This window comes from Penicillium arizonense (genome assembly GCF_001773325.1).
Source record: "Penicillium arizonense strain CBS 141311 chromosome Unknown PENARI_contig012, whole genome shotgun sequence".
Classification (NCBI taxonomy): Eukaryota; Fungi; Ascomycota; class Eurotiomycetes; order Eurotiales; family Aspergillaceae; genus Penicillium; species Penicillium arizonense.
Window position 1 is genome coordinate 312,727 of NW_019173289.1, and position 19,162 is coordinate 331,888.

The following is a 19,162-nucleotide window of genomic DNA, read 5'->3' on the forward strand; positions in this document are numbered from 1 at the left end:
CGGCTTAAATAGCACGAGCAGCCTCGCCTGCACCACTCTCAACAGTGGAAGCCTGCTCAGCACGCATCTTACCCTTTCCAACACCGCCCTCGCCCACACCCATGCGGCGCGCCACGTATCGCTGAGCAATAGTTCCAGCAGCAAGCGAGAGAGTCTCCTCAATCCATTCCGAGACCCACTCACGAGGATCAACGCCTCCACTCTCGATAATCTCGGCAATGGCCTCCGGCACGACAACGCGCGCCATGTGGGCATCCTCCACATCGGGATTCTCGGGAGCCGGGGCCGACTCGTCAAGCCAGTCAATCCAAGTCTGTGGGATAGCCTGGGAGATAGTGTGGAAGGCAATACCGTGGATAGGGTCGTGGAGGTACAGCGCGAAACAGATCTCCTCCTCGTCTTCCTTCTCCTCGGCACTATCGGCCTTCTCGCCGGACGCACCGGCCCGGAATAGGTCCTTGGAAGTAGCCTGGCTAATGGCCTGTATAGCCAAGAAGATATCACTACTGCGTACCGGGTTCGATTCACTCAGTACCTCTGTCGCCTGCTTCGCGGCCTCTTCAACACCGCCACGCGAAGAGAAGTACTCCGTGGCGTAGGACTCGGCGCTAGCACGCGCCAGCTTGGATCCGTCGACAACACCTCGCACGGCAGATACGGTCCGCGGTTGTCCTGGTGTGACAGTCCGCCACCACGGCCCGTCGTTCCAGCCGGCGCTGGTCATGTACCCGGTGACATCGAGGCCGCGTTTCGGGGATGATTCCTGGCCGCGCTGGATCACAAGAAGGTCTCCGCCCTCGACTTGGGACATCACGCGCGAGAACACGGCGTAGACTAATGGGTCGATGCCCGGGTAACCGGACAGGTCGTGCGTCACGTGGATTTGAAGTCGTTCATGCGAGGAAATGGGTGGCGCGAGGGTGTGGATGAGGTTCGTGAATGTTGGGAGGGCTCTGTCGCGAAGTTCCCCGCCTGTGTGTACCTCGTTAGCATCCGCATGTGAAAGGGAATGATATTAGTTTGTAGAAGTAGACATACCAAGATCTCGTAGAGCTCCAACATTGCCCTTGACTTGCTGGGCCCATTTCTGTGCCTCCTCGTTATTCTGAATCTCCTTGACAGCCGCCTCGGCCTGTTTCATCGCCGCAGTGGCCGTCGCAAACAGTCCTCCCGATAATCCGCCCGACCAACCACCCCACCAACCACCAGCCTCCTCGGAGGACTGCTGTGCAGGGGCACTTTCGGCCTCAGCCTTGGGCTGCTCGGGCTTGGTTTCTGTGCGCGACGTCCGCCCCGTCTCCTCAGACTGGCGGACCGGCGCCTTCTCTTCGGCCAGTCGGTCGATGGTTGCGCTGGGCCGAGGAGACCGTGTAGATGACCTGGGCTTATCGGAAGACAGGCGGGGAGTGCCTGGTCCACTGCTAGGGCGCTGGGTGGCTAGGTGGTCCAGCTCCGCCAGGATGTCTTCCTGTTCGCCTCCGGCATTGGGGGCGCTTGGTTTGGCTGTTTTGTTGCCGGATTTGTCGAGACCGAGGTCGTCGAACTGAGCTAGGAGCTCATCGCTGGTTGGTTTGGGAGCCTTTGGTGGCATGTTTGGGTGGTGTTAAGGAGAGGTGACGACACCTGAGCTTGACCTGTGGAGAACCCTTTGCCAAGACCCGCTCTGCAGTGTTTAGTTCGACTGCGATTTTATGCAGAGTACAGTACAAAAGATTAGTATCATATTTGAACCTACTAGTTACAAGGCTGCTTTCAGAGACTAGAAATGTTTGATTTTCGAAATGAAGGGTCTTGATCAAGTTCATTTGATAGTGGATCTGATATACCAAGGTACGCCACCCTAGCACAAGTTTACCAGATAGTGTCCTTTGGGCTACAGTAGCCTACTTACGCAAGAATACACCATACTTCTATATAAAATGCGCGGAACCGCGTCGGAAGCGCAAAAGCCGACTGCCGCGGCTAGAACTATACTATTCTAGCCGGACCGCGCGGGGTACTACTTTCTTTTGACACCTTGACTCGGACTTGTTGAACACCCAATCGCTTGTGGTGCCTGTCCAGCTTCTTGTCTCTCATCGCATTGCATCTCTTGAAGCAATCGTATGTATGCCAATTACGATCTCCAACATTGAGTCGTTACTCTGGACTAACATCAACCCAGACCCCAGATCCACACATCACAACCAACACCTTGACAAACAAGCCAATCCCAATCCCTCCAATCTATCCTTAAACACCAAAATGCGCCTCCCCTACGTCCAAAACCCCCCACCAACAAAAACAGAAGACGAATCCCGCATCTTAGCAAGTGTACAAGCCCGCCGAGCTCCAAACCCCCTCCTTCCGCTAGACCTAGCCCTCCTCCACTCCTACCCGGTAACAGAAGGGTGGAACTCCTTCATCGGCGCAATTCGCACCCGAACAAGTCTCTCAGCCGTGGTCCGCGAACTAGCAATCTGCCGTGTCGCAGTAGTCAACGGCGCATTATTCGAATGGGAACAACATGCGCCGCTACTGCAGCAGGGCGGGCTGAGCGAGGAGGCATTGAAGATCGTTGGTGATGCGCAAGCTGATTTCAAGGACGAGAGTTCGATTTCAAATATGAGTGCGGAACAGAGGGCGGTCTTGAGGTATGCCGATGCAATGACCAAGACAGTTGCTGTGCCTGATGAGGTTTTTGAGGAGCTTAGAGCTTGTTTTGATGAGAAGGAGATTGTGGAGATTACAGCTACTGTTGCTGCTTATAATTGTGTCAGCCGGTTTTTGGTTGCTCTTGATGTTGGGGAGAAAAATCATTGAGGCTCATGTACAGAGTAGAGGGTGATGGGTAGAGGTTTAGATATAGACTAGAATAGATCCATGATTTGCATTTGTCTGACGCTGTGTACCTGGATTTCTAACCCTTGTGTTATTGTGAATATTTTCTATTTAGAGGTTAGAGGCTCTTTTGGTATGTACATATAGTGGACATCGTGCATGACTGGCGCTTGCTAGGCGCCAAGTTCATGCATGCATGCACAAAATTAACGCCCTTAGTGAATATCTCGTTGTATGTGACATCGGATTTAATTCATAGCCGGGATTTGGGGTTACCTGTCCAGTAGGTTGTGTACTACATTGCTTTCTTGTTTGTGGAGAATATATGTAGTCCCTGCAGTATATTCCGGTCTAGTGACACCTTCTTCGACACTGTCCCAGTGAGGCAGTTGTTGACAACCTTGCCATTTGCCAGAATAACAGTTCTATGGTAATGATCCTTCCTCTTTGTGGTTCCTTTGGATGGAATTTGTACTGATTTCTCTTCCCAGGACTATTCTATGGTCAATCTTGCACCAGTGCATTGGCGCACAACAACCAGGCAGTCGGTTAATATGACCACTACTTGTAATCGAGCCGAATGATTTTCGCACTTTTCGCTCAAGCTGTTCTACTCAATTATATATCCCATGCCATCCTACAAGGACGATCAGTATACAATACGTCACGCACGAGGCACAGTCAAAATACCAGGAAGAAATGCCCATTGAACTGTATTCCCCAGATCATCTATCTTTTGTTGATCACAGCTAGGGTTTGATTCTGTATTAGCTGGCATCCGGTATCATTATCCACCACGCAACGAAACACTGCACAACGCGAGCAACAGCGTCCAAGCCAACGGCCCATCAAGGAAAATATTCAAGTTATGAAAATGCGAATTAAGGAATAAGCTGTTCCACCATAGTCCGATTGTCTGTGTGCTCATTGTTCATGCCCAGATCTGCGATCGCCTCGCGAGAACGTCCTACAGTTTTCTATACTATACTCAGGCCAAGAATATTAGAATCCGCTGAATGACAATGTCAGTGGGGGCTGCTCTTGCTGATAAGAATCGTATTTTGACTGGCACTCCTCTGCCATTACCTGAAGCCGCCGGGATTGTTGTACTAGAGAGAAGAGACAGAGACAGAGTTTGACGGCCTGTCTTTTACCAGGACAAAGCCTTGCTCTTCCTACACTGTTCAGCCTTATAGACTGCATGAATAGAATCGAAAGTATTGCTGTCATTCTATCTCTCAACCACAGAGGACGACATTCTCATTGTTGTCGCGTGCGTCATAGATCCCTCAGGGCATTCGTTACTTGACCGTCACTTCATACAGAGTCTAGAGGCTGGGGAACAAGGGGCTGTTTTGGAATATGTTGGCATAAGCCGTTACTTTGCCGTTACTTGGCCGTTACTTGGCCGTCACTTACAATGGATGTAGATGACGGAAATCTGTTAGTGTCCAGGGAGAATAAGCGCCTTCAGGATACATGTAGTTCCGCCGGGTCCCCACACCAGTGAGTCTGTACAGAATGGATACTCGACTTCTATTCCATGCATCTGTACAGTCTTCAGAGCTACCCAAAGCCCTCTAGAGCCCGCTGAGGCAAACTTTGTTGGACTATAAAGTACGTATCATGTGACGTCCGAATTTGCAAAATGAGATTATTCAGTCCAGGCAGCCCAGACAACAATAGACAAAGTGCACAATAGAAACGTGAATATGAATTCCACCACAATAAAGCAAGCAAATAAAAATATACACTGAATAACCCCTTTCCTCGACATACAGCCATTGATGTGGCTAGTAGATAGCTGACACCTGATTGGCGGGCCGCAACGGGCAGTGGAAACCCCCGTAAACGCTACAAACTACAAAACTACTCTCTCTCTCAACCTCAATCTCTTCGCTATTTCATCCTTCTCCCTTTCCCCTTCCCATTTATTTCTTCTCCTGTATTCATTTCTCTCTGTACTATCCTTTCCCCTGCTTTCTGACCTCTCACCGTCTCCCTCGCGTTCTATCGCGTCGAAGATCTTTTTTTCCATACTACCCGGCGCAAAGATCTGCGCGCCAACAACACAACTTCCCGGTGTATTTTTCCTGGACATCTTTTTATCCGGTCTCGTCAGCTTCCATCTCTCGTACATCGCGTTGCGCTTTCAAAAGTGGAAAGCCTCATCTACCCAGCCTTCCGAGTAAGTACATCCCTGGCAGCCACTCACCTACCCTGCACCCTTCTTTGCAGAGATCACTGACAGCAAGCAGTAATTGGCTGAGACCTGGCTCTTGGCCCACTCAATTTACACCTCCTTGAACATCTTGAACATCTCATGGTAAGTGGCACATCTTTTCGCTCTTTTTTCTTCTGGTACTTCTCGGCCCGAACTGCACACATTCCTGGCCGACCGTGTCTTCTTTTTACATGTATCCCTTTTTGTCTTGCTTTCGGACCCCCTGTGATTTGCCCATTTCCCATGTGTATTGTGTTGGCGATTCTCATACTACCGTGGCCCTTGACTCCCACGGCTGGCGCGGGCGATTACTGGCGTCTTGGCACCCGCAAGCGAACCCGGCTGACCACATCTATACAGATCCCTTCTTGAGATTTCACATTCTCCATTTGAGCCTGGTCGTTTTTTGCTTCTTATCGATTGCTTTACAATTACTCATACCCCCTCTTGTTTTTTTGTCTCTCTTTTTCAACATGGCCCCTATTCCAAGGGCCGACCTGGATGGGGACAACCCTTCTTCGGATATTGGTGACAGTCAGGACTCTCCACTGCGCCGACAATTTTCCGAGCCATTCCGCCCTCAATCTACTTCTACCCAAATCTCCCAGTCACCGGAGCCCATCCCGCAACATGTCAAGTGCGATTGGTGTGGAAAGCTTTTAGAGCTTCCTGATGATGAAAACATCTCTGAAGAAGACATTCTGAATGATCACATCAATGATTCCCATCCAAAGACCATCAGCTTCTCTGGCTACGATGGTCCCGATGATACTTACGATGAGACTGGCGATCTTCAAGATGATGACGCCATTGAAGAAGATGAGGACACTGCAGCTGAAACAGCCAAGCCTGAAGATGGCGAGACTCACGATGTCGAAGGAATTACCGTTGCGACCAATGGCGAAAACAGTGACACTGAAAACATTGTCAAGCCTACTCAGACCACCGTCACTGCCAGCCAATTTTCTACAGGGAAGATCGATTGGATTGACTGGCTTTCCAATCCGCGCACTTCATTCCCGGAGGAACACCGCGCCCGCGAGGGAAAATGGCGTGGCCCAGACGCCAAAGAGCGACTTCGACGTTTCTGGAATGTCCATGATGTTAATCTCTTCTCCTCGGATTACGAACAGGAAGCCTCCAAGTGTGGAGCTGCTTGGGACGCTGCATTCCATGATCCAACCAAAATCAGAAAGCGCGATGCTTCTGAACCCGCTAATCACCCTCTACTATACAAGAAATCCAGAGTCGACAAGGGTGGATTCCTGGAAGTCCAGATTGAAGAAATCGACAAACTTGTGAACATGCTCCGCAATCCCGGCAATTACTCTTCTGAAGAACTCTATGCCCTCACCCAAACAGCCTGTTTTGCCATGAAAACCATCCAAGATGAGTATTTGGCGCTTGATGATCTCAACCTCAGGGCCCTCCGACACACCCGGGGCGAGTCTTCATATGAGACAAAGCGAAATGTCATGCAGGGCCACAAGAAGAAAGGTGGCGTCCCTCTGGCACACGTCAATGAAGACACACAAGACTTTGCCGAAAAGAAAGAGGCAATGCTCTATGGTTACAAACACCAATACTTCCCCACAAACAACCCATTCATTCCTATCCGCACCATGCAAGATCCATTCGTCCAAGGAGGCTTTGTCCCTACTCCTGCACAGGCTAGAAAGATGATCGCAAAGAAAAAGGAGACTGGCGAACCCAATCCCGATGGCTGGGCCACGCTGAAGAGACACGGTCTTGATTACGTCCCCCAAGTGTGGGAGCCTCGCCGTGAACCAGTTCTTCCCAAGGTCACTCGCAAGCGCAAGGCCGCTGAGGTTGAACTTCCCAACAAGACCGATGCTGAAGAGACCCAGAACGAGAGCGAAGAAGAGACTGAAGACGATAACCACCCAGCAAAGCGACGCACCAGAGGCCGTGGCGGCAAGCGCCTTACTGGCGAATCCATCCACTTTGACTCTACTCCTCGCCGAGGCTCTGGACCTGGACGTGGGCGCGGACGTGGTCGCGGTCGTGGCGCTGGACGCCTCGCTTCCACTCGGGCCACCTTCGAGGTCACCCCAGCTCCTCAAACCTCCACCCGTGGCCGTGGTCGACGCGGCGCAAGCACCCTGGCCACCTCAATCCCACCAGAGACTTCGTTCCCCGCCATTGAACCTCGCACTGAAAGTCCTGTCGACGCTCAATCATCGAGCAAGAAGGAGGCCATGTCTGCCGAGGCCATTGAGGAGGCCCGGCGTGTCAAAATCGCCAACTCAAAGAATCCAAAGCGGACAAAGGCGATGCTGGATCACTGGGACCGATTCAACCGCGAGGGGAGGATCCGCAATCCAAAGCGGTCCAAGGCCCAAATCGAGCAAGACCGCACCGTCGACGGGGACAGCACTCAAGAGCCCCCCAAGCCCCTCGGCCGCCGCAAGCGGTCGCCATCTCTCGCGCCGCTCGCCGGCAACTTGGCTCCCAAGGGGCCAGGCGGCCTGCCTTCAATTGTTAGCGTACAGGCGCAGCAGCCAATGCCCACCCTCCCTCCTATGGGTGTGCCTCACTACGGCCACGGCCCTGTAAACCCTTACGCTGCTGCGCCTGTTGCGCCTATGGCGCAGTTGGGGCAACCAATGCCGGCCCAGTACGCGCCATTCCCATACCTTCCTTACGGGATGGGTTCCATCCCGGGTCCACATGATCCGCGGGACCCCCGCCATTGAAGGCAGGTCCGCTCGTTGAGGTGATCCTCGGTCTCCTCTCTCTCACCTGTGAAGCTACAAATCAAACCCTCTTCACATACTTCTCACTTCAGACACGGGTGGGAGAGAGAGACTGGAGGTCGCCTTAACACCACTGATTGTTCGCTGTTTCTTCCTTGGCCCACCCCTGGGTTGGTTTGAGGCCGCGGGGAGTCGCTTCTGACTCGGTTTGTCGTCTCTGTTTGGTGTTTTGTCCTCGTGAATGGACATGGCCCGCAGTTGATGAACTGGGATGGAGGTGATTCCCTGTGGTCTTGGACCTCCTGGGGGAGTGGGCTGAGAGCGCGAAGATCAGATACATTATTGAGATGCTGGCAGCCCTACGGGGGTTACCAGGTCATGTATTCTAGCAAATTCAGATGTTGTACGATTACTTTTTCCTCCTATCTATAGTTAATCAAGTCTCAGTCATGGAAAGTAGTGTAGTGGGTCTGGTCTACAGTAGGAGCCAAAATATGTCTAGAATAGTTGTCGTAGACAGAGCTTAACACAGCAAGGAATTCTGCAGAAAATGGACCCTCCAACAAGCTGAAGAGATACAACGAACTAAGGCGAACGTCGAACACCGCTTCATCATCAGTTATATAGATCACGTTATCGCACGTGACCCTGTTATCGCACGTGACCTCTCTTGGCTGTATGCATCATCTCAAGCTGCCGATTTGCGACACCGCTCCAGGAGCAACCTCTTTATCTTCTCCCGCAATCGCGTCTTCTTCTCGACTCAACACGCACAACCATCATGGGCAAGAAAAGACGTGGCCCTTCGCTTGAAGAGCTTCTAGCTCGTCCGTGGTGCTACTACTGCGAGCGCGACTTCGACGACCTCAAGATCCTCATTTCGCATCAGAAAGCCAAGCACTTCAAGTGTGACCGATGCCAGCGCCGATTGAACACCGCAGGAGGTAAGTGGATCTCATCGAGATACCATCCACCCCTCCTATTCTCCGCATCAAACCAATGCTAATGAAACCGCGGCCAGGTCTGTCTGTCCATCTGAGTCAAGTTCACAAGGAACAACTTACCGAGGTGGACAATGCGCTGCCCAACCGAATGGGCCTCGATGTGGAAATCTTCGGCATGGAGGGTATCCCCGAGGATGTGCTCAAGGCTCACCAGCAGCGTGTTGCCACACAATTCCAGCAGGCCGAGGTGGAGCGACAAGCCGTGACTGGAAACCCTCCTGCTGGCGCTTCCGCTAATGGACAGCCGGCCAAGAAACCCAAGCTTGAGGCTGCTTCGGATCTTAAGAAGCGATTGGCTGAACACAGGGCCAAGCGCGCTGAGGCGCTTGCTGGAGGTAGCAGCGGTGATGTAACCCCCACCAGTGCTGGACAGTCGGCGACGCCCACTGGATTCGTAAGTTATTCCGTCCAAGCTAGCATGACCTTGGAACTGACAGCGATACAGGCGCAATCTCCTCAGGCCGCTGCAACTCCCGCTCCGGATCAGCAACAGTCTTTCCCCCCGGCCTATGGCAGTGCCGCTGCCGCTCCCGCGTTTTCGTTCCCTCAGACCCACCCCGGTCAATTCCAACCTTATCCCGCCAACGGAAACCAGCCGCTTGACATGCCAGTGCCCCAGCCTTACGTGCCGAACGGGTACCCACAGCCATTCCCCGCGATTCCTGGACAGCCCCCAACTTATGGAGCTCCTCCATCCTTCCTTCAGCAACCTACACCCCCCGAACACAGACCGAGTGCCTTGCCAGCTGCCTCGAACCTCCCACAACGTCCCACATTCGGCGCACCTACGGTCAACGCGCACCAGATGCAACAGATGCACATGGGCCATGTCCCACAGTCGCAGGCAACTCCAGCCTATAATGGAGATGGACCAGTCTCCCAGTCTGTTGACGATCTGATTTCAGGAGCAGCGAATGCCGCAGCAGCTTCCAAACCGACAGAGGGGGTTGAAAAGCCAGCCAAGAAGGACAAGTCGAAGCCTTCGGGGCACATGATTTACTCCCATGAAACTATCAGCCCAGAAGAGAGGATGGCCGAGCTTCCCCGATATGCATTCGTTCCGGATACCACGTCACAAACCGTCCTCGGCGAGGTCCCCCCCGCCGTAGTTGTCGGAGCCATCCAAACGTCCGACACGGTGCTCGACCCGGCCCGTTAGATTCTGCATTGTCCTTTCCGCGGCGTCTGCAAGTGATGGATCACGGACTCAGCTAAGTTCGACACATATCAAACTATTCTAGCTATCTACACATGAGCGTTTCACCTGCCGGTGTTTTCCCGGTGTCCCCATGGCATCCCGTTGTTATCTGTTATCAGAGTCCCTGATCCAATTTTGAATCAGTAGTTCTGGCGAGTCCTCTCACCATCCCATCTTCTTTTTCGACAAGACAAGATTACCCGAGGAGACGTCAGTACTGGTGAGTTCTGAGTTCAATTCACAGCCATACGAAAATGAAAAACATTCTCAAAACGAAACTGGAAAGGAAATAAAGACATTGAGGGCATCACATTCGAGTCTCTCGTGTGCAAGGACCTTATGGGGGATCATGCCTGATCTAATCTGAGGAACTATCGTCTTGAAGGGGGTGAATCAACTTACCACCTCGACCAGCCTCAGTACGTGTCCTCTGCCCTTCGTTGCTTCTTTTTCTCCCTTGTTCTTTTCCCACTCCGAGGTGTAACCCTGGCCCTATCCCGTTTGGTTTGATGTGCATGCCTCCAGGTGTGACGATGCCATTTACTCTCGACGTAAGTCTTTAGCGTTTCTCTCTCGATCTCGAGGTAGGGATTACATTCCCGTTTGGGCGTTCTGGACTGGGTTTTGTGGGCTGTTCTATCTACACAATGGATTTGATTTCTGTCATGGTGTTTACAGTAGACTTGTAGATGCAGTTTGTATTTTGTAGTACGGAATTTTGATTAAGACGTATAGCGGCACAACCGATATCAGATTAAACGCGGGAGTATGTATGCGCACCCACTAGGACGAAAGACCTCGACGGCACAGCATCCAAGCGAAACAGATCATATCAACCTCGCAATCCCCAACCCATCAACTAAATCCCATATCTGCTTTACTCTTTCCTCAAAATATCAAATAATCCCCTCAAGCAGACCTCTTCTCCCGAAAAGCCAACCCAAAGATAACAAGCCCATAAGTAGCCAAAACAGACAATCCCAGCGGAATAGGCTTGCCCCCCGTCTTAATAGCACGCGGAATAGAGCTACCACCCAACACAGTCGAAGCCAGCAATCCCAACTCCTCGCCGTAGGATTGGCCTCCGCGCAGGCGCAGGAATGCGAGGAGGTAGACGAAGCCTACTGAGAGGCCCGCTGCTATGCTTGGTACCGAGCCAGTGCGGGCGTACCCGATTGCGCCGCCTAGGGAGGTTAGGAGGGAGAGGGTTATTGCCGAAGTTGTTGGGAGGGTCTGGATTTGGTTGGTTGGTTGTTAGTTTGGGCTTGGTTATCGGGTAGTGGTGTGATGTTTTGGGTTGGGTGTTTTCGTGGATGTGACCGTGGGTGGATGCTGGATGCTGGAATGGGGTTTTGGGTTGGTGCTTACCATCTTGTAGGATTGACGCCGATTGTCGGGTTCTTTCTGGGGCTTGGTTTTGATGTAAAGGTAGAAAGAGGAGAGGATTAGAGCTGCAAGATGGAGGTCCAAATGTCGGCGGTCATGTCATTGATTAGTCAGATGACGCAGTCTGGGGTAGATGTGCGCATAGCATAACTTTTTATAGATCGAAGATGGATATAACTTACCTGTACATTTCGAGCTTTTTTTGTGTTTTTAATCTGAGGCATTTGTCTAGTCTATATGCCTTGAATGCCTTGTATGCTCACCACACTCAGATAGATAAAACGTGACTTTACTTGATGTCCCTAATAGTTTCCACGTAGCCAATCGGCGCTCAGATAAATGCTTATATTGGCTTCTTTTGTACTTGCTTGTGTAAATACAAGAATCAAGCCAGCTGTATACCCTGTGTTCAATTTTGACCACAAGAAACCATGGCCCATCTACTGCAACAACTTAGTCGCCGCCTCGATCCGTCCCAGAATGATAGAGCCCCATTTCTAAACCGCATATGTTAGTAAGGTCCGAACGAAGGGGTTCTAGAACCAGAACATACCTTGGCATTCTCCACATCTCCGGCTTCAAAACTCTCCACCAGGCCAGGGTAAGTAGCTCCAGCATAACCAGTCCAGATACCAGGGGCAAACACAACGTGCTTGAACCACTCACGGCCATCCAGACCGGGCTGGTACAAGAAGGCTTGTTCAATGCTCTTGTATTTCTTGTTAGTGGCACGAATCTGGAACCACAGTCTCACCTTCTTCCACCAGTGATACCATGGCACATCTTCACTAAGCTGGGATGTCAAGTCCGCGGAATACGCGTCGAAAGCCTTTGCAGCTTCCTGGAACTCCAGAATGGCTCTATCCAGAGGCGCGAAGTGGAATCCTGTGTTCCCTGGGAGATTGTCCGCCGAAGGCTTAATGTGGTCCAGGTAGGATCCCAATCCCGAAGCATAGTCGGTGGCGTTCAGCGCAAGCAGAGGGGATTCCACCAACTGCGCGGCGGCCAGAGCCCAGAGCTGTGTGCAGGCTTGATGGTACAGGAAGCCTCGGTCACCATACTTGTCCATCCACGCGAAGCTGTCGTAGTTCGAGTGGTAGTGGTACACCGGGTCGTTCTTCCCACGACCAAAGCCGAAATCAAGACTGGCAACACCGGCGAAATCCTGGAAGGCAGTGAAATCACTGCCGCTGCCCATTGTTGCGATCTTGCCGCTCCACACATCGCGGACTGTCTGGCCTCGAACGGTCTGGTTGGGGGACTGTACCAGGCCGGTGACATCGTTGATGACCTTGTTCAGGAGGGGACTGGCTCGAGGCTCGAAGATAGTGCCAGCGGCAGCCACATCGACGTTCAAGTACGCGATGTTAGCTTCGGAGAGCCAGGGGAGATATTCCTCAACCCATTCGGTGGAGCCTAGCAAGCCATATTCCTCGCCATCCCAGCTTGCAAAGACAATAGTGCGCAATGGCTTCCATCCGGCCTTGAGAGCCTCACCAAAGCTGCGGACAACTTCATTGAGGGCAGCAGATCCACTGTTTGGATCACCAGCACCACCGGCTACCCATGCGTCACGGTGGTTACCCAGGATTACGACCTCGTCTGGGATGTGACCCTTGATCACGCCAATGACGTTCCACAATGGGGTCGTCACATAATCCTGGTGGTTGTGGAGGTTGATGACTACATCTTCGGGCGAGGGTCCAATGTTGTACTCGACGCCCTTGTAGCCAAGACCACCGCCCTGCCACCACTCATTGTAGTCGGACGCCTTGGGACCATGCCCGTTGAGGGCCTTTAAGAATGGCAACGCCTCCTTGTAAGAGATGGGCAGAGATGGGATTGAAGGAATGGACTTATACGGATCCTGCCGTTCACATCCAGGCTTCGATGGGTAGCCCGGGGTTGTGGGGTCACCAGGAAGGATACCTTTTACTCGAGTTAGCTTTTCAATGTCACTACAGCAAAGTTGTCCATACTCAAGAATTGAGTGCTACCTCTCTGGATAGCACTTGGGTTTCGGGCCGGTCCATTGGGATAAGCCTCGTAGCCATTTTCTTCGGTGATCTCTCCGTCTTCTTGAGGATCAGAGTAGATGACAATACCAACCATTCCGAGTTCCTGAGCACGCTTCACCTTCAAGCCACGGAAGTTGCGACCATACTTGGCAATAGCAATCTTGCCCTCTAAGGTGATGTTGGAATTGACAAGGTCCTCGAAGTCCGCGTATGTGCCGAAGTTGACATACACATATTGGGCGGTCACATTGCCGGTAGCAGAATAGCCATGGAAGACCGGGACACGGTCAGGCAGACCGGAGGTGGGATCCTCTTCCAAGACATCTTCCTCCAACGTAGCCTCGAAGGTAACCTCAGTCTTACCATCAGACTGGTTCAGCAGAGCCAGACGGTGATCAACCGGGTAATTGATGTAAATGTCATATGCGGCGAGGCTGGTATCCTCGACACCAAACTCTTTCCACTTCTCCATTGTCCAAAGAGCTTGGGACAGGTTCTTACCCGCCAAGTGTGGTCCCGCAGTATAGTAGTTGCTCCACTCACGAGCCTTGGCTGCAGATGGAACATTGAGGAGGATCTGCTGGAGCTGATCGTAGGGGAGGCCATAGCTTTCTGGCCATGCATCGTGAGGGATTGGGTGAGACCATGGGAGGTATGACCAAATTGAGCCATGCTCTCGAGGCAAAATGGCGACAGGAATCACGAACAGAGTTCCTGCCAAAACAAGCAAAGCTGCAAGGGAGATAGTACAAGCTCGACGGAGGGCATGATGTGGGTATCGATGCCGCTGAGGAGCGACATGGACCTCTAGCAGAGGGGTCGTCTCTGAGTACGGCATGTCTTTCTCCCTCATCTCGAGTGATGGAAGAAGAGAAAGACAAGATTCGAGCTTCTCCGCATGGATTGTATCATCGACCGGCGGCGGGGCCCGCCTTATCAGCTGACTAACGTTAACGTTAGTTTAACTAGAGATGTCGGCATTACCTTACTAATACAGCATAAAACCGAGGACCATTATGTAATTAGAAATCGCCCAATAAATAACTTAGCGAGAAATTGGGGTAATGAAATACAGAGTCATCGATGTCTCTGTTGAAACTGTATACGATGAATGACGCTAGGAAGCTATAGTCAAGGCCAACGAGGTTGTTTAGGTCTGATCTCTCCTCCATGAGAGAGAGATCCTATTTAATGAGGAGCATTCCTCCTGAACTATACTCTATATAGTAGTTCCAATGCTGATCACTAGATTCATGCTTGGCGGAGAAGCCATGAATCTCACAACCTCTAATTGGTCGGATACAATACAGAAGTTGACAAATCGCACCTGCCTACTCGTTTTTTGCCCTAATAGATACCATACCCATCAGCCTAAATTGATTCCTTAGGATATTCAATTATTGAAAAGCCATGACTATGTATATATAGTGTGGAAATGTCAAAAATACGCAACCCTTCCGATACGATGCCACTGGGTCAATCTTGTTGACCTCGAATTATTTCTCGGACAGTCATATGCGGTAGACACGTTGAAGGGAACTATTCAGTAAACTTTGCGTTGCATATTTGATTGAAAGCTAAACGATTCTCACATGTTCTGTAAGCAAGGGCACCTAAAGTGTTGTGCCATAGCCGAATCTCTCAGCGTTGGTAGGAGCTCTATGATGCAAAAGTAGCTCCACGATCTCGTCGTGACCCTCACGAGAGGCATTTTTAAGAGCGAGAGCCAGATATTCTCTTGGGGTAGCCATCATAAGTTCCGAGATTAGTAGGCTCTCCACAACCGCTTTTTGACCATTCAGCGCGGCGACCTCGAGAGCACCCAAATATTTGCCTGGTACGGGTTTCTCATCCGCTTTCAATAATAGATGCACAACGTTTTGCATCCCTGCTGCCGAGGCGATGTACAAAGGTGCTTCCTTCCCTGGAGCCCGATGCTTCACCTTGTCCGCGGCGAATTGCATCCGCATGGTGTTATTGAGCTTGTTTTGACGAACTCCAGAGGCATCATCAAAGCTTGCTTTGGTCGCTGGGCTTTGATGCCACGTATGAATAGCAGCTATGAGAGTTGGCCACATCTTCTTGAACTCGGTTTGCTGAAGCATCTCCAAACTTCGGTTTTGAATGATGCTCTCATGGTCAACAAGTCTTGCATGATCCGTCCAGAACCATGCACTGTAAAGCGCCAGTGGAAACTCGTCTATCAACGTCTTGAAGTCCGAAAGACAATAGATGTCAAGTTTTGATAGGTACACATAGCGCAGATATGAGAGACACACAATGGACATTGTTCTGTGAGCATTGGTCACATTCAATCGACCTTTCCACTCCCCACTCGGTGTTGCGGAGGTTAAAAACTCCCGTGCTGTTTGATGAATGAAGAACAGCCTTCCGTGGTATACTGTGACGAAGAGGCCACATATGCTTTTCATAGTTGCCTCAAAAACATCACCTCCCCACAACTTGCTTTTCAAGCCCTCAAAAGAGATTGATGGTTGCTTTTGCAGAACGAGCGTCAATGCCAGTGCGGAGTTTGCTTCCACCAAAGTCAACGGTCTTTCTGCAACTGACATGAGTTGGAGAAGAGCCTCTGCCGGTTGAGGATTCTCGACCTTTTTCAAAATAAGGTCATATGCGTCCGAAACGTCGCGTGGCAGACTTGAAAACAGTTCTTGGACCTCATCTAGCCTCGTGTATGACTCTGGTGATTTCTCAATGATATGGAGGACAAGATGCAGCCAAAGGTAGGTACCATTTTCCATGGCTCTCAATTGACTGGCGATCTTCGGTCCATTGTCTCTGAAAATCGGCTTCATCTCTTTCACCCTCGCATCGATGACCATATTGATGTCCTCCCTGATCTCAGTGGACAAGCGATCGCCCTCAACGTGCGCAAAGGAGGTGCTTTCCAATACATCCCAAAACAAAGACTCGATATTGACGTAGGGACGAGTGGTGACCAAAAATTTGAGTTTATGTGGGAACTTTGCGTCACGATAAAATGCCTTCAAGTGGTCAATGAACAACTTTCTCTCATCCATTTTGCACTCGTCTAGAGCATCAACGACGCAAACTAAATTTTCAGAGTGCGGCGACTCGACATGGTTGATAAGCGTGCTCCACAATTTAGGAAAGCTCGAGAGGTAAGAGTCCTTGAAGTCGTCGTAATCTGAAACCGCAGTTTCGATGGCATTTGATGTGCGATTCTGCATAAAGGTTTGATGCAGGATAGCACGCAAAGCATCGGCGGCATGGACACGGCTCGGAATTCCATCTTTGAAGAAGAAGTAGCATATAGTTGTCGTCGTGAGGTTCGTAGATGGCTGAAGTAGATCAATGAGCGCCCGCGACAGGACTGATTTTCCACATCCAGGACTCGCTGAGACCCGAAGCACATTCAATTCTAGCGAGTCTCGCCATTTGCAGAAAGTCTCATTTTGAATAAGCCAGTTGCAAGTCCCTGGAGTTTTCTCCTTGGGGAAGTTTTTATCTTCCTCGTAACTAGAAGCCAACTTTTCCATAAGCTCTTTTTGCTTCTTCTCCTCGAAAAGAGCGAGTTGCTGGTTTTGAGTCTCCTTAAAAAGGTCTTGTGTTTTCCCCATAATGTCTCGAGATTGCTTCATCAATTCAAGCTCTTGGTCTTGAAGTTCTTGCACCCTTTCAGCTTCGAACGGCTCAATCAGCTTATTGCAATGGGTACTAAGCCCTTCAATTTTAGCCACCTTTCCTTTCCAGTCATTTTCGCCGGCCACGTCGCTCCAGGCACGCGAGGGCTGCTTTTTGGACAAATGACAGATAGCTAGAGCTTGGTATTCAATGATATGGGAATAGAGATTGGCTATGTGCTCCGCCAGGGAGGGATACCTTGGTAGATACACTCGAGCGCAGTGGTACCAGTAAATTTGCAATTCATCAATCTTGTTGAAGCCTTCAAGCATATCTGCGTTAGCAGTCATGCCACTGGCCAAAAGCTATCGCTGGTTTTAGTTATTAACTCGCATTGAATGGAAGTAAATCATACCGGCACAAATAATGAGACGCCAATCCATGCCAGTGCAGCATATGGCTGGGCACTGAGAGCACCCTTAACCAGTGGATCGGACCACATGATAAACTTCTGTAGCTTCTCGACTTGTTTTCGAACTTCGATATCTTTTCCCAGGACTGACAAGTGCCACCGTTTCTTCTCGCGATTGTCCAATAGCTTATCCACGACTAAGCTTACAGACTTGGAACTAGAGAGATCTGCGATGCTCGTGTCCTGCAGCGATAAGCCTAAACATTGTTTGTACATATGCATCAACTCCTGGTCGCGTTGTTCCAATTTCTCGTAGGCCAGAGTCCAGAGGTCCAGGTCCTTGGGTGGAATATCCGTAGATCCAACATCGGAGTGACTCACGGACGACGAAGGCGGCTTGGTATCGACTGAGCTGGCTGAAGCTAATTTTTCAAGGGTTGATTCGATAGAGGCTGGGAACGACGGGGCTGGCTTTGCGGTCGGGGCGAACGAACAGTCATTTTGTTGTGACGTTTCTGGCTTGTTTATCCATTTCCTCAACGTCTTACGAATGCCCATTGTTGGCTACTTCCTTCGGAGGCAGCCAGGATGAAAAGGTTTTGTTCTCAGGGGTGTTTCCACAATGGGGCAGCGATCTTGGGCATTGAGCTGTTCAGCTAAACAATACACCGAGTGGGTCTAACACGGTTTATATTGTTTGCACTAAAGTGGAGCCTCTGGTTATGCTTAATCTTCAGAACCATAAAATGCGGAGGCAGGAGAATGGGAATTATAGAAAATAGACTAAACCGGAACTCAATTGACTCAACCGCCGTAATCATATAGTTCTCTCACCACTGGGCGTTCTCATGCACGTTCATACCAGAGATTTAATGAGACGCAGACAATACGTATCTAGAAAGAGGTAACTTAAGAGGACACAAAAATTGACGGGCTATATCTGCCAAAGACTTTCATCATGACTCAAAATATCTTGATTGCACAATCACGAGATAGAATTGAGGAAATCAATTTTTGGCCAATCCAATACTTGCATAGACTACCAAATATTCGATAAGTCAACTATTGACGTACCTCATCTCAATTCCTTAATGGCTTGTCATGAACGCGCACACCCCACATGGAACACTGACTAGATATATGTAGCGTATAGGACATAGGGCGCGCAATATTTCTTGAACCAATCAAATGGACTCGGACAGGGTTATATGCATTAGGTTGACTTCGGCTTTCTGTGCGATCATGGATGGTCGGGGGTAGTTGCGCATTGGATGGTCAATGCTGGTAAGTATGACTTCTCCGGAGTCTTATAGCAAAGATATTCTCACCAATTCCCCCCTGGCCGCGGATGGTAGTGATTTTCCTTGCAAGCTGCGCTCAAACTCGTTTAAGGCACCTTCGAGAGAGACCATCATCGGGGTCGGTGAAACCCACACACTGACCTTCGAAGGGACCGCCACCCGCGGCGGTGGATCTTGCCAAGTGAGGTCAGGAAGTCAGGAAGAACATGCGGGCGTGATATGCGGCCGGGAATTTATGCGCCGCGCAGTGTGTCAGTTCAGAACTGTCGTCATGTGATACACCATTTATGACAGCCTTGTTTCTGCGTTCTTGGAGCATGTGGCGCCTGTTCTCTCACGGGGCGACTAGCATCCAGCATGCAATATGAGAGCCACAATGGAGCCTGCTACTTGACCACCCAATAAGCATTACTATTCTATGCTAGATGCTCCTAGGAATACTTTGTCTATTGGTAGAAGGCAAAACCACAGGAACA

The 19,162-nt window shown here is 50.6% G+C and overlaps 6 protein-coding genes across 6 annotated transcripts; 3 read left to right on the forward strand and 3 right to left on the reverse strand.

The window, feature by feature from the left end:
• Window positions 1-4: 4 nt before the first annotated feature.
• PENARI_c012G08132 (DUF5427 domain-containing protein MTC1) lies at window positions 5-1,591 on the reverse strand (the record flags this gene model as incomplete). The annotated part of the gene is made up of 2 exons (XM_022632983.1): window positions 5-972; window positions 1,039-1,591. 2 exons carry the CDS (start codon window positions 1,589-1,591, stop codon window positions 5-7), a joined length of 1,521 nt encoding a protein of 506 aa, XP_022487284.1.
• A 653-nt stretch (window positions 1,592-2,244) lies between these two features.
• PENARI_c012G10048 (carboxymuconolactone decarboxylase family protein) lies at window positions 2,245-2,802 on the forward strand (the record flags this gene model as incomplete). Its single annotated transcript, XM_022633035.1, has 1 exon — window positions 2,245-2,802. The coding sequence occupies one exon, from the start codon at window positions 2,245-2,247 to the stop codon at window positions 2,800-2,802; it is 558 nt and encodes a 185-aa protein (XP_022487311.1).
• A 2,715-nt stretch (window positions 2,803-5,517) lies between these two features.
• Window positions 5,518-7,761, forward strand: PENARI_c012G06519 (uncharacterized protein; the record flags this gene model as incomplete). Its single annotated transcript, XM_022632940.1, has 1 exon — window positions 5,518-7,761. The coding sequence occupies one exon, from the start codon at window positions 5,518-5,520 to the stop codon at window positions 7,759-7,761; it is 2,244 nt and encodes a 747-aa protein (XP_022487193.1).
• A 781-nt stretch (window positions 7,762-8,542) lies between these two features.
• PENARI_c012G02424 (putative C2H2 finger domain protein) lies at window positions 8,543-9,924 on the forward strand (the record flags this gene model as incomplete). Its single annotated transcript, XM_022632835.1, has 3 exons — window positions 8,543-8,705; window positions 8,783-9,159; window positions 9,211-9,924. 3 exons carry the CDS (start codon window positions 8,543-8,545, stop codon window positions 9,922-9,924), a joined length of 1,254 nt encoding a protein of 417 aa, XP_022487261.1.
• Window positions 9,925-11,789: 1,865 nt separating this feature from the next.
• On the reverse strand, window positions 11,790-14,220 carry PENARI_c012G06505 (M28 family metallopeptidase; the record flags this gene model as incomplete). The annotated part of the gene is made up of 3 exons (XM_022632939.1): window positions 11,790-11,846; window positions 11,903-13,278; window positions 13,329-14,220. The coding sequence occupies 3 exons, from the start codon at window positions 14,218-14,220 to the stop codon at window positions 11,790-11,792; spliced, it is 2,325 nt and encodes a 774-aa protein (XP_022487202.1).
• Window positions 14,221-14,980: 760 nt separating this feature from the next.
• On the reverse strand, window positions 14,981-17,943 carry PENARI_c012G00522 (uncharacterized protein; the record flags this gene model as incomplete). The annotated part of the gene is made up of 2 exons (XM_022632787.1): window positions 14,981-17,338; window positions 17,389-17,943. The coding sequence occupies 2 exons, from the start codon at window positions 17,941-17,943 to the stop codon at window positions 14,981-14,983; spliced, it is 2,913 nt and encodes a 970-aa protein (XP_022487252.1).
• Between the last annotated feature and the right edge of the window lie 1,219 nt (window positions 17,944-19,162).